General features: G+C 33.6%; 2 protein-coding genes across 2 annotated transcripts; one reads left to right on the top strand and one right to left on the bottom strand.

The window, feature by feature from the left end:
- Nucleotides 1–8,851: 8,851 nt before the first annotated feature.
- LOC146532312 (nose resistant to fluoxetine protein 6-like) lies at nt 8,852–14,175 on the top strand. The gene is made up of 7 exons (XM_085197446.1): nt 8,852–9,011; nt 10,037–10,225; nt 10,516–10,695; nt 11,452–11,596; nt 12,945–13,131; nt 13,374–13,516; nt 13,770–14,175. The coding sequence occupies exons 1-7, from the start codon at nt 8,926–8,928 to the stop codon at nt 13,899–13,901; spliced, it is 1,062 nt and encodes a 353-aa protein (XP_085053572.1). The 5' UTR covers nt 8,852–8,925; the 3' UTR covers nt 13,902–14,175.
- Nucleotides 14,176–16,780: 2,605 nt separating this feature from the next.
- Nucleotides 16,781–20,983, bottom strand: LOC146532311 (nose resistant to fluoxetine protein 6-like). Its single transcript, XM_085197778.1, has 7 exons — nt 20,785–20,983; nt 19,441–19,558; nt 18,938–19,022; nt 18,634–18,797; nt 18,300–18,488; nt 17,783–17,962; nt 16,781–16,949 (listed from the first exon to the last, which is right to left on the bottom strand). The coding sequence occupies exons 1-7, from the start codon at nt 20,981–20,983 to the stop codon at nt 16,781–16,783; spliced, it is 1,104 nt and encodes a 367-aa protein (XP_085053904.1).
- Between the last annotated feature and the right edge of the window lie 644 nt (nt 20,984–21,627).

Below are 21,627 nucleotides of genomic sequence, written 5' to 3'. Positions count from 1 at the left end.
GGTCATATTTAAATTATAAGTATACTTATTTTGTCTACCTGTAAGGCAAGAAGAATATGGAAAAGAGCATATAACAAATTTACATTTACTTTTACTATGTAATTTAAGCAAGTTTTCTATACTCTTTACCACATCTTGTCTCCTCACTGACAAACTATTTCCATGTAATAGTACAATAGTACTATGCTCATTTACATTCATAGACATTATTTTGTTAATATTAAACTGGTAACTGGCTCCAGGTGAACATGCATTAAAAACATTGAACGAAAAATGGTAATTAAGTATCCCTACTTAAACGTTACGTTCCCACACAACCCGGGAATCGCTGACCTAGGACCACCCAGAACATGTCCCACAACATTACGCATAATTTCATTTCTAATTAATACATTGCACAATTCTCTTAAATCTTGGAATTGTTATTTGAATCCCCGCACCTGCTGTTATAATTAAAATTAGAATTAAACGTAGAATATAAAATCATTCTTGTCTCCGACTTTGAGCAAGTCTCACCTTTGTAACCATAAGTTAATTTTAATAAAGTATTTTTAAGTAAAATCGGTTTTTTTGGATCCTACGCTGCCACCGTACATAATTGGGACCCAAAGCCTTGACCTAATTTATCTGAAATTACAATAATATTGTTTGGAGAAGAGCGAGAGGATTTTTTTACATGTAAATTCTTATTCAATAAAGTGTGCATGGCCGAGTCACCCATAACCTCCGAGTTGCATATCGTTTGAGTGACACTTGATTCAGTGGACTCCATAACAGCACAACCACAGCTATGTTTATTTGTCAAAGATTCAAATCTTTCTACATTGTAATTGCACAAGTCAACTAAATTATTTGCAGCTAGAATATGTTCTCTAATTTCATTTTGTGAGGATTCATACTTCTCACTTAATGCTCTGAGGGAGCTATGTAAGCCATCTATTTCACTCTGCAGTCGAAGTGTGTCTCGGTCATACATATACCTACTTTGCTTTAGTTTATTATTATAACACTCAAGCTTTTTAATTAATGTTGAATTATAATTTCTTAATGTGATCATTTTTTTTACAGAAAACTTAAAATTTACCATTTTATTTGTTTTTTTTATAAATTTATTTAATTTAATATATTTCTTTAATTTATTATGTGTAGAAAAAATTATATTTTGAAAAAAGTATATCTTGCCTAGCACATGAGTCATCCTTCGTCAGGTCTATTACAACTGGTTTAAGAAATTGTTGTGCGTTACAATCAACCAGCTCATCATATAAACATGAGGTTTTCTGCGATTCATTACATTCTTTTTGCTTATTTTGCAATTTCAAGCTCTGAAATCCGGTCCAGAGCCCTCTCATGTTCAATGCTGCACTGGTCAAATGTACCCACAACATCATTTAGTTGATCCCGCTGTGCCACTACATCTAAATAATTTGTATGCAGCTCAGCGAGCTCTTTTTTTAAATCTTAGTTCTTTTTAAATATTGTGGTAATTTCCACCTTACTGTCCTCACGTTCCTGGAGAAGCTGCTTACACAGGTCTTGAGAGGATTTTAGTTTATATAAGGCTTGCTTCAGCTTGCTTTCTAGGTCTTTTGTAGAGGCTTTACGGGTCATAATTTGTGATTGCATTGTTAATGTACTGAAAATAAAATAGAGAGCTTAAATATTAACAAAAGGGGCAATATAATAAATATTAAACGTATAAACCAGTTATTTAAGCAATTTCTTTGATCTTTACATGTAAATTAGCAAAGGTAATTTAGTATCACTGTTTTAATATTAATCAAGCAAATTAGCAGTTATATTATTGTATATGTTTATATCACACCCAATACTCATATAATACTGTGAATTATATAGTATTGAGTGGGATTTTTGTCTGAGGCAAATATTTGAGTCTGCAACTAAGCTTCCAGCTTGTCAAGCAAAGTGAGACGGTATGGTGCCTAAGTGTGAGTTACTCACTATAAAAGTGAATTTTGTGTAATTTAGTATGTTGTAAATATATAATATTGAAAGAAATACTCCCCGGGTTTCACAAAGAAATTCAAAGTCCTTCCGTTGGCACAATGACAGACGACAGGTCACGGCGGTTGCACACTTGCACAGTCCAACGTTAGTAATCTTACAGTTAGGAGTATTTATAATACTAATAACACGTATTTAGATGATTTTAGAATATACACAGTGAATCATATGAATTAATATACATTAAATAATCCTTTTTAATAATTTAAATTACGGAGCTACTATATTGACATGTTGCCTTGGCCAGTGTGTCTTAAGAACTAATAATCTAATGTTCTTAGACTATTAGTCGAATAAAGTATAAGGAATAGAGGCCTAGAATTTCTCTAGGAAAATTCGAACTTTATAATTAATTAAGTAATTTACGACACAGTATCGATAAGGAGGACTCCGTTTCCGGTCGCCGAAGTGTCAACAAGTCTGTGCTGCTCGAAACTAAAAAACACTAATTAAAATATTATATAAAGTTATACTTGGGAAACTACATTGCTAAAAACATTAATACATCAGAAGAAATAATTCTGGAATGTTTTCAAGATTAACGAAGCAAACACCAAAAATCATTGAGGTAAAATTTACAACAACATTCAATTGTTCGAAATCTATCGTCAGTTGGCTACTTTGACAGCTACCTTCACAAAATAAATATTTTCTACCAATCTAAATTTACGTTCCGTTCCTCGCATTATTGTATTAATATGGATCAACAATTCCAATTATTATTCGATAATATGAAGATAGAAAGGCAGAAACAGTCAATTGAACTGAAAGAAACTCTTACGAAGAATTTAATGAACCATATAGATAAACAATTATCTCCTATAATTGAAGAAAATGAAAAATTAAAACAATCAGTTTCTATCTTGAAGAGTGAGATTGAGTACTTAAAAAAAGAAAAGAAAAGTAATAATACATGGTTATCTATGGTTTAGAGGAGAGTGAAAATTCGACAATAAAGCTTTTGGATATAGTTAAAAATATTTTCAAAAAAGACTTAAATATATCCGTAACAGAAAATGAATAGACTATACCGTCTAGGAAGAAACAAAACTGAGGGCAAACATAGACCTGTATTACTTTCATTAATAAATTGGTGGAAAAAAGACCATATTATGAAGAATAAAAAAAGTTTAAAGGAAATCTATATATCAGAAGACTATTCTAAAGAAATGATGGAAAAGAGAAAGTCTTTCCTACCACAACTAATAGAAGAGAAAAAAAAGGGGAAAGGGGAACTTTTTTGAAAAATGATAAGTTGATAGTCAAGAACCTAGACAAAAGGAAATAAGAAATATCTACTCCACCACAATTAAGGCCGACAATTAAACCTAAAAAGCAACAGACAATAACTTCTATTAAAACTAATAGGACAAACGCCTACGATTTGATAAGAACTCGATCTAACTCCCTTACTGACATCCACCCACACAAGAACCAATAGCAATTAACAACCGGTAAACGGACTATCCAACTAAATTACGAAAACCAAACAAAAGGATTAACACAATCTTCCCCAAGCCGACTGGTCCTCGTGGGGAAAAGAGACCGCAACCCTTCAACAACAAACACAAAAGAAAAAATTAAAAAATTACAAAAAATCTAAAATCTACGTAGGTTGGAGGAGGCCTTTGCTAACTGGCAAACGGATTTACAGAAAATAAAAAAAAATAAAAAGGATCAAATATACGAATAGTTTTAATAAATATTATATTGTATTAGTATTTACATGCATATGTGTAGTGAAACGACTAGTTAATTGTATATACTGTTATATCCGAATAAAAGGCTTATTTATTTATTTTTTATCGATAAGGATGATGTATGAAGAAGATACCATAACTTCTGGCACTTCGTATCCTCTGGCTTAAAAGGAAATTTTTTGTCCTCTTAAATATCTTTTAAAGTAAATACAAGGCAAACGAGCGTACGACACCTTATGGTAAATAATAGCCGTTGCTCATAATTCCTATGTAACACCAAATAAGCTACAGCTGCGTTATCGGTATATAAGGTGGAGCTAGACGTGTTCTTGAAGATATCCATGTCGTTACGCCAAGGAACCACTGCCGTAGATAGGTCTTTTCATAGTTTTTGCTAAAACAATTCCTGAAGTGGAACGCCACGTATCGAAATGAGAATTATATTTTTAACCGACTCCTGTAAGAAAAGGAGGTTATCAATTCGACTGTATTTTTTTTTTTTTTTTTAAGTATTGGATTCTAAAACCGTCGTATGCGGCTTCCAAGGGGCAGATTTATGTAAGTATGTATGTATTTACGTGATATTTTATCTAAAAAAATATATTTTTAACAACATTTAAAATGTCTAAAATATTCATGTGGCTTAATTTTATCATTTTATTATAGCTTCGAAGTCAACGGTATCGCTCAGGTAGCATTTGGCAGGTTTTACTCGCTCTGCCTCGCATTTGATGGGATGTTTTATTAGTCTGAAAGAAAATACAAATGACGCACGAAGGAATTAGTAAATAAACAGATGTGTCCATATAATGGTGGGTAGTTTCACAACAGCAGCTTAGCGCTAGAGACGCCCGTGGTTACAATGAATTTATTATATTTAATGCTGTTATTCAATATTTTCAAAAATGGTCTGGGTGTCATATTTCATTTAAATGGTGAGTCTTTTTTTTATTTACTTTTTTAACCATACTGGTATGAATATATTTCGGAAATATATTTGACTATACTTAATAAAAAATATGGTTATGGATTCGATGCCCTTGAGGAAATATTATTTTTATTTTCTCGCTTTGGTAACAAAACAAAACGCGGTGTTAAGTTACGCCACACTACGCGCAATCTCTAGTGGAACTGAGTGCCCTAACATTAAAACACAATCCAGACGTCTCGCCTATGTATACAACACAATATACACAATAATATAGTTATATTTTTAGGTTACAAGGACGAAATTGGAATGAAATTCATAAAGAAATCGGTTAATATTTAAAATTTAACATTACAGACACGGAGCATGCTAAAATGCCGCAACTGTACGGACTCGCAGACTATGACGCTTGTTTGCAGGATTCTCATACGTACTGCCTCGCAACTTTCGACCTCTATGGAGAAGATGATAACGAAATATATACACTTATACGAGTAAGCATTTACATGAAAGCTACATTTTTTTAGCCCCGGAGGTCTTGTATGCAAAGGTTGAAGACCGATGCGAAAGAGGTAGAGTAAACACCATTAGGGGGCGTGAAGACAAAAAAAACATTATTCATAAAAAGTGTGAAATTCTTTTGAGTGATTATGTTTGCCATTTAAAAACTATGTCTTCCTTTATTCAGGAATACTCCAAGCACAACCTCAAGCATTTTAATTATACAAGAGTGGACAGAGGAATATGTGTAGAGACAACATGCCAGAAATACATGGAAAATTATAGTTTAGATATAAATCAGAACCTAGAGACGATAATTGAGGGATGCTTCAATCAGACGATGAAGAAAGAGTATAGTTTGAGTTCACGATTGCAGTCAAAGAGCTGTGAAGGGCCAAATGAAGAAAGTATTTCTGTTGATACTTCAGATATTACAATGGGTCTCATTCTACTGAGTTTGTGCGCGTCGGTTATTATAGGAAGCTATTACGATTTACGCCAAAGGAACAACAGACAAGAAAATTATCCTAAAGGTATAGTAAAGTGCGTCCCAGGATTAGCACAAGTTTTAAATTAAATAGAAAACACAGTTATTAGCCTTAAGGTTGTAATTTTTGTATTGGTTCATAAAGTCCATAGGCTAAGGTTGTATGGATTAACACAGCGCGCAAAAAACCTCCACTGCTTACTAATACTTTTGTTGGAATTTTTCATAGGATTTCTGTTTTTGTTCGTGTAGCATTTAATTTTGTCCTCTTTGGCTTTTTAACATGGACCTTTGACTTCAAATAACCTCCACATCCACAAGGAATCCAATGTTGTTTTGAACCGAACGAACATGAAGAGGTGACTTTTAAGTTTTTCAATTATCATTTATTTATTATTTTGTCATTATTCTTCAATATTAAATGTAGTGTTTGTATAGTATAATCTGTCAAATTAAGTTGTTGTTGTTGTTGTTCTTTAATTATGGCGATCCGAGCGTGCCAGTTCAGGTCAAATTAAGTATTCTCGTAAATTCGTAAATTCGTAATAGTCAAATTATTGTTCTTTCAGTGTTGACATTAATGTACAGTAAAAATTTCTCCAAAATCATATTTTGAGCTTATTATGGGCCATCCTATATAATTTGATAAATTAGGTGTGAAGATACTCCGTTGCCCTATTTTCAACACAGTCCATTTTTATGAAGCGCAAAACGAGTGACGTAATTAAAATAATTTCCTCCAAATGGAAATCCAACCCACAGCCATCGTGCTTAATGACAAACACTCTGCTGGTCGTAATCTTTTGCAAGAAATAAACAACCAACTATTGCAATGATTGAATGAGTTTTAGGTTCACAATTTTTCTTGTACTTCTCAATATTTCGAAATTTAGAAAAACTGTCTGAAGTGGAAAAAGGTGATGAAAGATTAACAGAATTAAAAGGAATTCACGGGATTCGGTAAGTTTTATTTATTAACATTGCTAAATGATATTTTGCGTATAATATTTAAAGTAAATTGAATTAAATTTTAAATATTAATAACTAGCGGCCCTCCCGCGGCTTCACGGGAGGAACTTTTTTTAATGAACCGATTTTGATGAAACTAACTTTAGATATTAAGGGAGTTAAAGCAAAGCAATGGTGAAGGTTTCAAGTAAATCGGTTCAGTGCTTTCGGAGATTAGCGTGACTATACACTACACAATATTAAAATATAAATATTTTTACTATTTTATTATAAGTATAGATGAATATAGAATATTATAAGTATAGAATTGGAAATTGTATTATTAAATAAATTTTAAAATAATAATAGTAAATAAAGGCATCGGCATCTTAGAAAAAATAGCAATAATTTTAATAATTAGCATTTATAGGAAGTAGCATTAAAATTTAAATAGTAAATAGTTTTTTATTAATAATATTAAAATAACTAAATAATTAATTTACATAATGATTGATTAATTATGAAATATAGCATTGAACATTTAACATAATCTTTATTAATAGTAATTAAAGGAATTTGACTTTTTTCCCAATACTACGAAACTGTTGTATGTATGTATTATTTACATAACGTAGTAAATGTAATTAATATTTTACTATTGATTTTCAGTGTAATCATCGAATGTATTGTAGTATACAGTCATAGTTTTTTCACATTAGTGAAATTTATCAGGAATCCACATGAAGTTGAAAAGGTAAGAGAATAATGTTATCTTTACAATTGCCTATAATATTTTTTTAGTTTCACGCGGACTAATCGAGATATTGCACATAGATGGCAGAATTCAACGCAGCGCTGTGTCTTGTGTCATGCAACAAGAGCGAGTAAATTAAAATAAATAATTCCCACTTTAATCGAACAATTGCTTAGGCCTGGTATATTATATTAATTTCTCGACGAACTCGCAGTTTACTGAATGTATTTGTTTTTATGCCATTACTTGTTATTTTTGTTCATATTATTTAGTGTTATTCGCCAATTAATTATTTAATTAATAATTTAATTTAATTAATTTATTATAATTAATATACAGGATGTCCCAGGAGTCAACGATAAAACGAAACCAGGTGATAGACCAAGTCATGACAGTTATGAGAAAAATATAAAATAAATCTTTGTCATATATTTTTCATATTATATTGATTTTAAAAAATATCGGAAAAACCGACACCCTGTGATGATTTTTCAAGTCCTAAGACTACAAATATTACTCTTTCTTCATTTTTTTTTTTCTGTAATGTAATCATGAGTAACCCTTCTGTGAATTACAGTTTAAGATTTAAACATACCTGCATCAGTTTTCAATAAAATGTGGTGTTTTTGCCAAACATTAAATTCAAAATATTTACTACACCCAACTTTAACCGACTGTACTATAAAAAAAATGTACTACACCGTTTTTGCAAGTAACTTTAAAAGTTGACGCATTTAATCCGGATTCCGAAATGGTACGACACTTGCTGGATTACTTCTTTGTTGAAGAGAGAAAAATCGAAATACACGATAATCGGGATGACGTTCAGCTTTTTGGTATCTTTTCCGATTCATTCTAGCTGCAACATTTGCGTTACATAACCATTCTTCATGAATGAAATGCATATTGGCAACGTATCAAAGACCGAGTATATCGCCTGCGAGACCCCGGACTCGAGCACTGTCCTTATAATTCCTGGGACATACCCTAAGTTGGAAAAGTTCAGGTACCTTGGATCCATCATGCACGAGTCTGGAGGCATCGATCATGATCTCTATAAGACGGATAAGAGTTTGGACGGTATCCTGCGATCACAGACCATACCAGTGACCTCCCTAAACTAAACACTTAGCCCAGGCAACGCTTATCCGACTTAGGGGCTGGCCGAGGACTTATAAGAACAGTGCTCGAGTGCGGGCTCTCGCAGGCCATATACTGGGTCTTTGAGTAATATTTGTAGTCCTGGGACTTGAAAAACCATCACAGGGTGTCGGTTTTTGCGATATTTTTTTAAAATCAATATAATATGAAAAATATATGACAAAGATTTTTTTTTATATTTTTCTCATAACTGTCACGACTTGGTCTATCACCTGGTTTCGTTTTAACGTTGACTCCTGGGACATCCTGTATATGAATAATAAAATAATTTAATAAAGTAAGACTTAAACCTCCTGCATTTCGAAATTGAATAGATCTTTCCAATGTGTTTTAATTTCAGACTTACGAAAATATTTGGTTCAGAAGCTTTTCTACCTACTCAAGCATTGTACAATACTTCTTCTTCATCTCTGGCTTCCTCATGACATATATAATGTTAATAAAGGAAGAAAAGTTGAAAATATCCTGGAAGTATTTACCTAAAATTGTATTGATGAGATGGTGGAGGTAAGACAATATCTTGCAAGTAAACTGCCTAGGCCATCGCGGTGCCGTGCACAACAAGTGACTGTAATCGCAATGGTCACTGGAAGTATAATTAAATTATCATCATTCTAACGCTCTAGTAGACAAAACGTGACACTTAGTTCCGTCACTACATACACTATATCTTTGGAATTGTGTGACAGTGAGGAAAAGTGTCATGACTCTAACTTTAACTTTTAACTTTTTATTTTATGTTATTAATGTTAATTTATTTAATAAATATATATTTTAGTATGCTTATCTAACTGTTGTTGTATTCTTAATAAATTATAATTCTGATCTTTTGCTATTTAATTAGTTTTTCATCGCAAAAATTGTCACATTTAATAAAAAAATATTTTACTTGCTTCATATACTATCTAAGTAAAGGTAAATCTCTCGGGATTCCGGTGCAAAAAATAACCTGTATGTTGCTCCATAACCCCATCTATCAGTCAGTGAAAATCCCGTAAAAATCAGATCTTATTATGCAACGGATAGATATACTGATACACATTATATACAAACACTAACGGCCCGCCCGCGGCTTCGCCTGCGTGAACTACTTTATTATTAATTTCTCCATGAGTACCTACGTCCTATAAGTGACGTCATAACGCAAAATTTGAGACTCCTAGCATTTGTAGTAACGAAGTTTCATGCAAACTCTCAACCCCAAAAACAACCCCTTAGAAGTCGAATATTACAAATTCCCGTCTTAGCGAGCACCTACGTCCTATAAGTAACTCCTATGCAAAATTTCATATTCCTAGCACTTGTAGTTTCTGAGATTTCGTGATGAGTGAGTGACTTTTCGATTTTATATATATAGATTAAGCTTATAACCTCTCTACTTGCGCCGTGAGTTACAAAATGTGCAAATGGCACAAAAAAAGATTGGGGTTGTATATTACTAAGATTTCCCTGTAAACATCTAAAATAATGGAAAGATTGATAAAATTAGAATTATCTACTTCTATATAAAATAGTAATATTTAACATTTCAGATTGACACCACCGTTTGCCGTCGTATTGGGCATAATGGCGACTCTGTTCCGTCACATTGGTTCCGGCCCCGCATGGAAACACCACGTGGTTGATGGAGTGGCGACTCAGTGTAGGAGGTATTATTGGACCCATATCTTCTATTTTAACAATTTCATGATTGATGACGTCATGTGCTCTGCAGAATCTTGGTAAGTATTAAGTCAACCATTGTTAATTAATTAGTTATGTTTAAATATGTTTTTATTCAGATCTATATATAAATATAAATCTACAGGGAGACTGTGAAGCAAAAAAAACGAACTAACTTTGTTGTTTTTGTTGTGTTTTTTTTTAAATATTACATGATTTTCTTTTCTTTGAATAACTGTTTAAAGCTTTTTAATAAATATTTAATTAAATCACATTCACGTTCACTGAAATATATCAACTGCATCACTTAATAACTATTCGGGAATCAATTCGGGAAATAATTTTCCAGGCACATAGCTACAGACATGCAGCTGTTCCTCCTTGGCATTGTAGTGTACTTGTATATTCGCAACAAAAGCTGGAGATTCAAAGCTGCGACACTGGGCTTGTTCATAGTGGCCGGTATGCTAAGTCCTGCACTGCATATATGGACGATGGACTTGGACGGACTCTTACTAGTCAAACCTGAGTTAGTATTTTATATATCTATCGAAGTGGTTTTACAGCTTCAGGCTTTATCTTGTATATAGGCAGGTAGGAAGAATGATTTCTTATCCAAACACAAGCCGCTCATTATATCTATATATATAAAATCGAAAGGTCACTCACTCATCACAAAATCTCAGAAACTACATGTGCTAGGAATCTGAAATTTTGCATAGGAGTTACTTATAGAACGTAGGTGCTCGCTAAGACGGTAATTTGTAATATTCGACTTCTAAGGGATTGTTTTTGGGGTTGAAAGTTTGTATGAAGCTGCGTTACTAATGACATTTGTCTTTGTCATTCGTTGCTAAATGCTAGGAGTCTCAAATTTTGCATAGGCGTCACTAGGACGTAGCCATGGAGACAGAAATTAATAATAACGTAGTTCACGCGGGTGAAACCGCGAGCGGGCCGCTAGTCTAACATATAGATAATGCAAATGATATTTTAGTTTTAAAACATAGGCCGTAACGAGGAGCGTAGTTTTAAGACGCCCCCTTATCCGGTCTCCGCCTGACTTTGAGTCTTTAAGAGTCGAGTGTTTCATCACTACACTTAACAAATATTTACAAGTATTATTATATATTGTAGTTTGGTCGTGAGTTTGGTCCCTACTCGGAAGAAGATATTCTATTTTCTCGCTCGGGCAAGACAAAACACCGCGTTGTTTGTGCACAAGGTTATTGCTATTTAACATTTTTTTTAATATTTATGTATTGTACATTATATTTCTTTACAGATTCCTCAGAACGCTATATGATGATACATTCCGGAAGTATCACGCATTATTTTATAATAACTTAACATGCTTCTTCATGGGAATGGGAAATGGATATTTAATATATTATTTGAAAAAGAAAAAAATTGAATTCCCCAATTTTAGGGTAAATATAAACAAAAAATAATGAAGAGAAAAGAAAATACCTTATTTTTTTAGGTTAACCATATTATTTCTTATTATATAAAATGAATCTATTAAGCACATTCTTTGCGGATTGTAGTGAAACTAACAATACCAATAGGTTTTGTTATCAACTGATTAATTATTATTTAATTTTTATGGTGTGCCAGAACAAAAATCTGAAAACATAAAAACAGAGCTGATAGGAAAAATTCATATAATAAAAATATTTTTTGCTGCCTCATGTTTCTTCCTCAAGGGTAAGAACTCCAAATTGATTGGCGGCGTTGAGTTCCGACACTCCACACGCAATGCCTCCAGAATTTGGAGGAAACTGGGAAACGGATTGTCTTAACACTAGGTTCCCTCTGCCTACCCTGCCATGTGCGGGATACAGCGTGAAGCAGATTTTTTTTATTTTTATTATAATACAGTTGATAAATAAGTCAATATTTTTAACTCACTTCTAATAAAACTTTACCATACTCATGCAGCAGTTAAAACGTGGCAAATCTTCCTATTCCGATTTCCACTCTTTTTTTCTATTGTTATCAAAAATGGCAGAACGTCTAGTTCACAATTAATTCAGCATATTCATTTCTTCTACACGTTCTCCGTCCTTACCAGAACGAAAATTAAAATATTTAATATTTCATTCTCTCGAGTTGGAATCGAAGGCACAACTGTCACTTTTATAGTCACAGCCTCGTGCTGCTCATTGTACTTAAAGTATTATATAATTATGTTTATATTCTATCTGATGCACCGACCACCTTTATACATCTCCTATATCCAAAGGTTCCCTGGAAGTGATCGCTTTAAGCGATAAGGCCACTTTATTGTATTTTTAAATTATTTTAAAGCTTGTATGTTTTTTTTGTGTAAAAAAGTATATTTATTTATCACAAGTGAAGCCGTTGTAGAGCAGCAGCACAACAACGAACTGTAAACACTACAGTTATTGATTCGATTCCTAATCGAGGTAAAAGAAATATTTATATTGCCTCGTTTTGGCAAGTAGGTAAGCCAAAGCACAGTTTTAATTTCCCTCTAGATTCCTCTGGCTACCCTACTAAATTAGCTTCTCTAGGCTAAGCTAGCTAGCTAGCGTGGCAATTCTTCTGAGTACTGGCGTTATATATTATTCGGGAATTTGTTAAAAAAAAACATAATTAGGTTATTGGAAATTTACAATCAATATTGATTTAATATCTACTGATTTAACATTTTATGTTAGATGTCAAAGAAACCGTTTTCTTTTGATTTTTTTCTTTCCTTTTGTTTTTGTTTAACAGTTCCGGAAGTCAAACAGTTTTATATTTTTATTTAAGCTCGGTAAAGTTCTATGCTGGCTCACCGTACCTGCGGCTTATGGAGTTTACTTCTACACTGGTTGCACCTTCGATGATGTTGAGAAGGTGTCACTGACATGGCGTCTATTGTACGCGTCGTTACATCGCTTTGTTATTGGCGTTATTGCGAGTGTTTGGATTTTGGGACTAACTTTGAAATTTCATGGTATGAAACTGCTTTTTTTAATTATTTTTTTATGATGATGCTATATCCAGTATATAGCAGGATAGACAGAACGAAACTACTATTAATATTGAATGATATAGTATAGACATAAAATGAACACATGTATTCAATTAGGTAAGGAGATACGTTGTGTTGACGTTACTAATCGTTTAAAAATATTCTTAAAATATACTTTAAAGGTATTGATTTTAAAAGACTGACAATAAACATATTTTTTCCAGGAAACTCCTACGCATTTTTAGAATGGAAAGGATGGCTAATACCAAGCAAATTGTCATATTGTTTATATTTGATACACGACAACGTTATACACTACATGATAGCCTCAAAAACTAAATTAATGGAAATTGTCATTACAGATTCGGTAAGTTACTTTAACTTCTGTTTCATCTCCAAAGATATTGATTAACTTGACCTATCGTCCCGCTTAGCAGAGCAGGGAACTGAAAACAATTCATCGCCCCAAGTGGGGATCAAATCCACCACTACTGCGTTAACACGATGACCTCTTGGTTGATGTTACACGTATTAATACTGTAGCTTGGAATGAAGAGAACCTGCTTTATTTACAAGTCTTTTTAACGACAAATATTTTCAAGCATTGTCTATTATTTCAGTTATATATCTTCTTCAGAGTGCTGTTTTTGTCCCAAGTATTGGCCCTTCTTCTACATTTATTCGTAGAAGCTCCAGCAAATGAGATCATCAAAATGTTGATGGAAGGGAAAAGGAAAAAGAAAAAAGATTAGAAAGTATAAATAAATGAAAGGATCTGGGATCGCGTGTGCCCAAGAACAAATATCGGACAAATGTTAATTAGTCAAGGCACCCTCTGGATATAAATTATGTTTAAGCCTGTAACCATCATACAGTTGAATACTTATGTTTTGTCGCCATAAATAGAATATTTATCATTTATACTTAAGTCAAACGTGATGCTTAAAAAACAACATCATTTATTAGAGAACCGATTTATTTAAATTTTTCATAACTCATGATAAATAAAGATAAGTTTAAGTATTTTATACTTTTTTCTTCTTCATCGGGCCTCTTTTCATGTACATTTTGAATAATTGACTGGCAGGGGCCTCTACCAGCAGGTAAAGAAAGAAAGCCAACACGTAACAGATGAACACCACTCCAATGAACGTGTAGAACTGTAAAAATGTTTTTTTAACTTCGCCCTGTACCCTATATAGCAGAGTAGGCAAAGGGAACTTGAGAACCTAATGTTAAGCCACTCCATTCCCGACTTTCGATCGTATTCTAAAAGCATTGTGTGTTGAGTGGCGAAACTCAACGTCGCGTGTTGCCTCGATACCAGATGAAGGAAATGAAAATATTAAATATTTCATTTCGCCGGGTGGGAATCAAACCCACGACCGACAGTCGCACCCAGTAAATTTTTTTTGTAATTAATTTTAAATATTTTGTAGACAATGCAGGGAAATCTTTCAGCCTATATAGATAATTTTCATATTTAAAAGGTTGTTTCATATTTAAAAATGTCACATTATCAACTAACGTATTATATATTTATTATTTTTGTATATTACTTCTAGCATTGGTGATATTTAAACCCATAATCACTCTACCCAACCACGTTTTCTACGGGAAAAGATTTTTGTTAATATTTGTTTTGATTCAAGCACGTAGTAGGACAGAGAGAACAAAGATCGAGACAGAAACTAACTCAGAACTCTTTACAGTTGAATGTTTTATGGTTACACTCGTATATGGTAATTCTTTACAAATATGTAACTAGTAGAGGCAACCATTGTTCAAACAAGTAATTTGCAACTGCCTCTCAATGACTTTTAAATGGGTTTTATGTTTTTACAGGTTCAATATTTTCCTCGCATACTAGGATAGACAGAGGGAATCTAGTGCTAAAATACTCCGGTTTTTGCCCAATTTTCGAATCATTGACACCACCATTAGGAAACTCTGTGCTGCCCTTTTTACCAAAACAAAATTTGTTTATTCTGGAACTAATCTAAGCAAAATTACTTAACAAAAAATATATATTACCAAATTTAAAAACGAAACAGGTGCCAGACGACTCCTCGAAGCCATTAAAATGTTATAAACATCAATATTAAGTAAGAACACTCCGTACGACAGTTTCGCCATTATTTCAAAGCCTCGCCATTCAAGCAACGCTCGAGATAGACCTGAAAGTCATTAAATTATTTTTTTATATACGTATGAGTATGCCGTGAGATAGGGAAAGTGAATATAATTAAAAAAATATTGTACTTTTCAAAGAAAAATGAAACCATTATAAGATCACTTTGTTGTCTATCTGTCTGTTAAGAGCCTTTATCTTAGGAACGCTTGGAGATATCGAATTGAAATTCCTGGAAGAAACTTGTCTGGTTGTTTTTAGCTTGAATTATATTAGTATATTAGTATTCCACAATAACACAATAGACTGAAGAACCTATGATCCCATCCCTAACGGATGAGTAAGAGTAAGAGCTAAGACACACCGTTCTCACTGTCGAATTCTGAACGCATTTCGCGCACTTAGGACGTTTTTTAAAGTTATTTCCATTTATCCACGCGGGTGAAGCCTTAGTTAAAAGCGAGTTTTAGATATTTATACATATTAAACTGTCTTTATAAAATATAAGAATAAAGCGATGTTTGGTTAAGTAGCCTTAACCAAACATCGCTTTATTCTTATATTTTTTTTTTTTTCGCGAATGAACGAAAATGATAAGACGTCTGAGGTTTGTATACGCTACAGATTGTGGGTTCGATTCCTCTTCGTGGAAATGAAATAATTCAAATGTTCCTTTCCTCCCTCCGGCAAGAAGGCAAACCGCAACATTGAGTTTCACCCCTCAACACTCAAGACTTGCCATGCTCCCTCTGTCTATGCCGCTATGCAGGATAAAAATTCAAACTGATAGGTATAAATAAAAACCATTCACCATTAAACTTCAATATAATCCCCAAAGTCCACACACCCATTATAAGTCCAATCACGACTCTATGTGATGCTGCAAATATTAACGAGGCCAAAGAGGCTGTTGTGTTAGAGTCTTCAAACCAAAGTGCCAACGTTTGGAAAACACCGAGCAGTAAAACAATGTTGAGCCAGCAGAGAATATTGCCGAGCTGGAAGAACCAAATATAGAAAAGAAAATCATTATATTATTGAGACCAGTCGTGGCGCAAGGGCAGAAGCGTGCGACTGTAAGCACGACAGGTTGTGGATTAGGAACCTAGTGTTAAGACACTCCATTCCCCGCATTCCGCCGAATTCTTGAGTCATTGCGTGTTGAGTAGCCGAACTCAAAGCTGCGTTCAGCTTAGACTTAAAGGCAAACATTCACAGATAGGAACGCAAGCTATAGGGCTATCGATTTGATAAGCTTGGGTAGTAAAATTTATGGTAGAAAAATGGAGGCCTGGATCTGGAAGAGGGTATATGGATTAGATCTTTTCCCCTTGCATGATCACAGAAAAATTCATAGCGGTTCAGCAAAAAGTTTTTTTGTGCTTTTCGCAATACAGATTATTAAGTACAGGTTAGGTTAGTTTATTATGTCATATCAGTAGTATAAATTTTAATACGTATAAATTTTAATACGTAAGTATCCAAATATATAAATATATCTCAAAACATGGGTATTAATAGTACCTTAAAATTACGAAGATCTATTTTCCTCTGTCTCAAATAATACCCAAGATAAGCGCTACCCATACCGATGATGAAGCACGGCAGGTTGTTTTCTACTAGCACATGATGTTCATGTAAATTCCTATCATTCATTGTACGCAAGGCCCTGTAAAAGATATTTTAATTAAAAAAAACAGCTTCAAGGTTTTTACCGCATGCATCAGGGCAGATGAAAGGAAAGCGTTAAGACACTTCTTCTCCACTTCCCGTCCGTAATCGAGACATTGCTTGTTAAATATGATGGTTAAGAGTCCCAGCGTGGGTTCGAGGCATCACTCGTTACTCCTCGTTTAGTAAATTAAATATAATACCTACAATATTATGCGCCATTGTTTTTTAAATATATACATATACTATGTATGTATGGAGAGATAACTTAATTTTCGATTATACAGAGTGTTTTATGAGCAACACATTAATGGAATCACTGTTTTAATCTATATATATAAAATCGAAAGGTCACTCACTCATCACGAAATCTCAGAAACTAAATGTGCTAGGAATCTCAAATTTTGCATAGGAGTTACTTATAGGACGTAGGTGCTCGCTAAGACGGGAATTTGCAATATTCGATTTCTAAGGGGTTGTTTTTAGGATCGAAAGTTTATATGAAACTTTGTTACTACAAATGCTAGGAGTCTCAAATTTTGCATAACGTCACTAGGACGTAGTCATGGAGACAGAAATGAATAATAACATAGTTCACGCGGGTGAAACCGCGAGCGGGCCGCTAGTTACTTTTTAAAAGCCTAATACAAATAAAAAATATTTTCAAAAATTTAAAAATGATAAAGTTTTTTTTTCAAACAAAATAAATAAAAAAAATATTCGTCGTAAAATTCGTCTTAGGTATTGGCGGCAAAGTTCAAAGTTGTTTAACCTTTAGTAGTGTGTGACGACGGCTTCGACAATATTTCATATTTTTTATACCATACATACTCAGGACTGTAAACAGCTACACCTTCCAAGTCGTATTGTAGAATGTGGTAGATAGAGCTCGTAACTCCAACGGCGAGCAACAAAAGTAGGGTAGCACATTTAGTCTTCCAGCCTCGGCGACGGATCATGAAGTGGACTATGAGACCGATGATGAATAACTGTATGTCTACTGCAAGGTGCCTGAAAATATAGATAGAAAGGTGTAATAATTATTTATTACCTTGGTAGAAATTCGTAGATACAGATACACATATCTCAAAAACTACTAAATCGATTTTGATGAAACTTGAACTGTTTGCTAATTTGAAATATATTATATTTAAAACTAAATTGTTCATCTCAATATAGTTTTTAGTTAATAACTTGAATACGACTCGAACCCCATTGTGTTTAAAATCACAGACAGCACCAAACACCGGTGGTCTCTTCCGAACCAGTGGTAACTTTATGTTCATTAAACAATTTAAGACTTGCAAAGGTATATTTAACAGAAAACTATTTTGTATTTGAAGCATACCATGTCTGAAGAACGCAAAATTTGTCATCCCGTATAAGATTGTTGAAATAGAAGAAATGGGCCCAGTAGTAGTCCCTGCACTGCGCGCTGACCCCGTTTGTGACGAAGTACTTCCACAGCGGCCCCGACCCGATGTGACGGAGCCAAGTCGCTAAAAATGCTATCACAAAAGCCAATGGGGTGGTTAATCTGTAAAATTTAAAATAAAATAAATATTTCTTTTTTCAACTAATTTTGTTGAGTGGAAACTAAAATATACTTCTGATATAACATGAAACCCATATCTTTTCCATTTACAGTCAAAAAAGAAAGAAAATATTAAACACACACTTACTTCCACCATCTGCGAAGAAGTATTAACGGTATATCTTTCCAAGACATTTGTTTCTTTTCCGAAGCGATTTGCAAATAGTATATCATAAAGAATCCGCTCATGAAAAAGAACAACTGAACTAAACTCGTGGAACTAAAGATTAATCGAAATTTACTTTCATATGCCTGCAAAAGAGAGAAAAAATAAATTATTTTATTCCAGTAGAGTTATTCTTTTGAATTAAAACGTTACTCTATTTCCTTTTATAAATTAAAAAAATTGTGTCTTATGATTTTTCGACATAACAGTACATTTTAAATCATACCTTTTCAAAGTTATGAGGATCGCTAACAAATCCAGTTAAGGTAAATATTGAGTGACCAAACACTACTAGAATATGGCCTATTGTCCTGAAACATATAGAATATAAAAATATAGAGCTCTCAGAACAGGTTGTTTCTTCAACTCTTCGGCCACATAAAGATGTTGTTTGTTACATAACATGACTACTATAAATAAACCTTCGTGGAATCAGAATCGAACCCAAATCCATCCTAGTGTAGACCCAACCAAACACATGTTACATTGTAGGCAAAGGAAGCAGAGTGACTTAATATTACGCGGAAAGTGTCCGCCGAATTCATTAGGCATTGTGTGTATGTGACGTAACTCAACGGCACGTTTTGCCTCGACACCAGGGGAAAGAAATTAAAATTTTAATTATTTCAGTTACTCAAGTGAGAATCGAACCCACAACCTGTCGCGTTTAGTCACACGCTTGTGCGCCGCGCCACAACTGGACTGCCTAACCAAGTCAAGCGAACTTACCTGACCCCATAAAGCCCTTTCAATTCAAGAAGTCTTTCATCGACATCAGGTTCCCGACCCAACATCTCAGTGTTACGGAACACAGAAAAGCACAGTAGCACATTATTATTTTTATTTTCTGTAAATGCGTCATCAAATGTTTAAAAATATTATGTTAAAAATTAATATTTATAGCATAATCATTTTTAATATCTATATATATATAAAATCGAAAGGTCACTCACTCATCACGAAATCTCAGAAACTACAAGTGCTAGGAATCTCAAATTTTGCATAGGAGTTACTTATAGGACGTAGGTGCTCGCTAAGACGGGAATTTACAATATTCGATTTCTAAGGGGTTGTTTTTCTGGTCGAAAGTTTGTATGAAACTTCGTTACTACAAATGCTAGGAGTCTCCAATTTTGCATAACGTTACTAGGACGTAGTCATGGAGACAGAAATTAATAATAACATAATTCACGCGGGTGAAACCGCGAGCGGGCCGCTAGTATTTAATAATAAGACAACATAAATTTATGTTAGCATATTTAACGTTTTTAAAATTGCCTGTATATTTTATTTATACCTATATTATTTTATCTTGATTATACGATAAATAAATTTAATTTTGGTAGATAAAAAATATTGTAATTATCATATTGTATTTTCATTTACTTTTGTACATGCAAATGAATTGTGTTTTTCCTTTTTGTTTTTTTTTCATTCGGTTTCAGAATTCTGCCAAATTCTAAAGACATAAAGTGTTGTGGAGAGAAACTCACGTTTTATTCACCACCTATTCATTGCCTGAGTGGGAATCGAATCCACAACTATCACGTTTACAGTAGCAACCTTGTGCCCTAATATTTCTTCCATTCTACAAAATGTCTAGATAATATCGAGATTTTGTACCTATCTGGGGAAGAAACCCAGGAGAAAGAATAATTGTTCTTAATGGCTATCAAACTTTAACGAATTGCGCTTTGATGATCTCGACTTTAGTAGTTCTAATATTATCAGCTGCAGGCTGTATCCCGCACACCTCAGAATAGCCAGAGGGAACCTAGTGTTGAGATATGATTCTCCATTTTCCGCTGAATTCTGGAGGCACTGCGTGTTGAGTGGCGGAACTCAACGTGGCACTTTGCGTCAACACCAGAGCGAAGAAATATATAATCATCAGCTTCACGCTGTATCCCGCACACAGGAGGGTAGATAGAAGACACTTTTATGTTAAGATACTCCGTTCCCCACTTTCCACGGAAAAAATATTAATGTAAATAAATATTTCATTTTCTCGAGTTTTTTGGGATCGAATCTACAACCAGTCGTGTTTACAGTCACTCTATTGAAAAATCTCACCTGCACTATTTTTTACAATATTGGTTTCGCGGTTATATCGTAAGTCATAGTAACTACCAGCTACAATAAAAACAAGTAAAATAGCAAATAATATTGCCACTGTATAATCCAAAAGATCGATATCCAGTTGTTCTTCTTTCGCTTCGTCACAGTTCAGCCTGTATATGCGTGTACTCAAGCCATATTTAGTATTCATCATTTCGTTAAGGCATCCCTCGAGAATGGTTTTTAGGTCCTCTTTTATATTTAATTTTGATTTTTGGATGTATTTATGGCAGGTTTTTGTAACACACACTCCTCTCTCGATAGTAGAATAATTGAAATGTTTGAACTCTTGCTTGGAATAGCCCTTCAATAAAGAAAATATGGTAAAGCCATTTTCTTTTGCTTCAAGCTGTATCTCACACATAGCAGAGTAGGCAGAGGGAAACCTGAGAACCTAGATCATTAAGAATTCTAAAGGTATTGCATGTTGAATGGCGTTATCAAAGCGAGGAAATATAAATATAATGGTGTGGTGTCGTGGGACACCAGGTAGGAACGAAGTTCCTTCGGCTAATGTAGAATCGACACAAATTGCAATAAAAGTCGTGCTCATTTTTATGTGGATTTTTCTCTTAAATTTTGCTGATTAGTTTTTATTTAAGTACAAGAAAGTATTTAGGAAATTCAGTATTTTAGGAAATAATAAATTACTTAAAATAAAAAAACATCGTAATTCAAATTATCAACTAAAAAAAGAAAGAGGGAGAAAGAGAAAGGTATTATACACTACTCGTCTGTGTATGCGACTGTCGCGCCTGCGCACGTCTCATTTAACGGTTTTATTCCACGCATTTTTCT

Source organism: Heliconius melpomene, chromosome 14, assembly GCF_056956725.1.
Source record: "Heliconius melpomene rosina isolate 202511_hmr_F chromosome 14, ASM5695672v1, whole genome shotgun sequence".
Taxonomy (NCBI): Eukaryota; Metazoa; Arthropoda; class Insecta; order Lepidoptera; family Nymphalidae; genus Heliconius; species Heliconius melpomene.
This window is presented reverse-complemented; position numbering and strand designations above follow the sequence as displayed.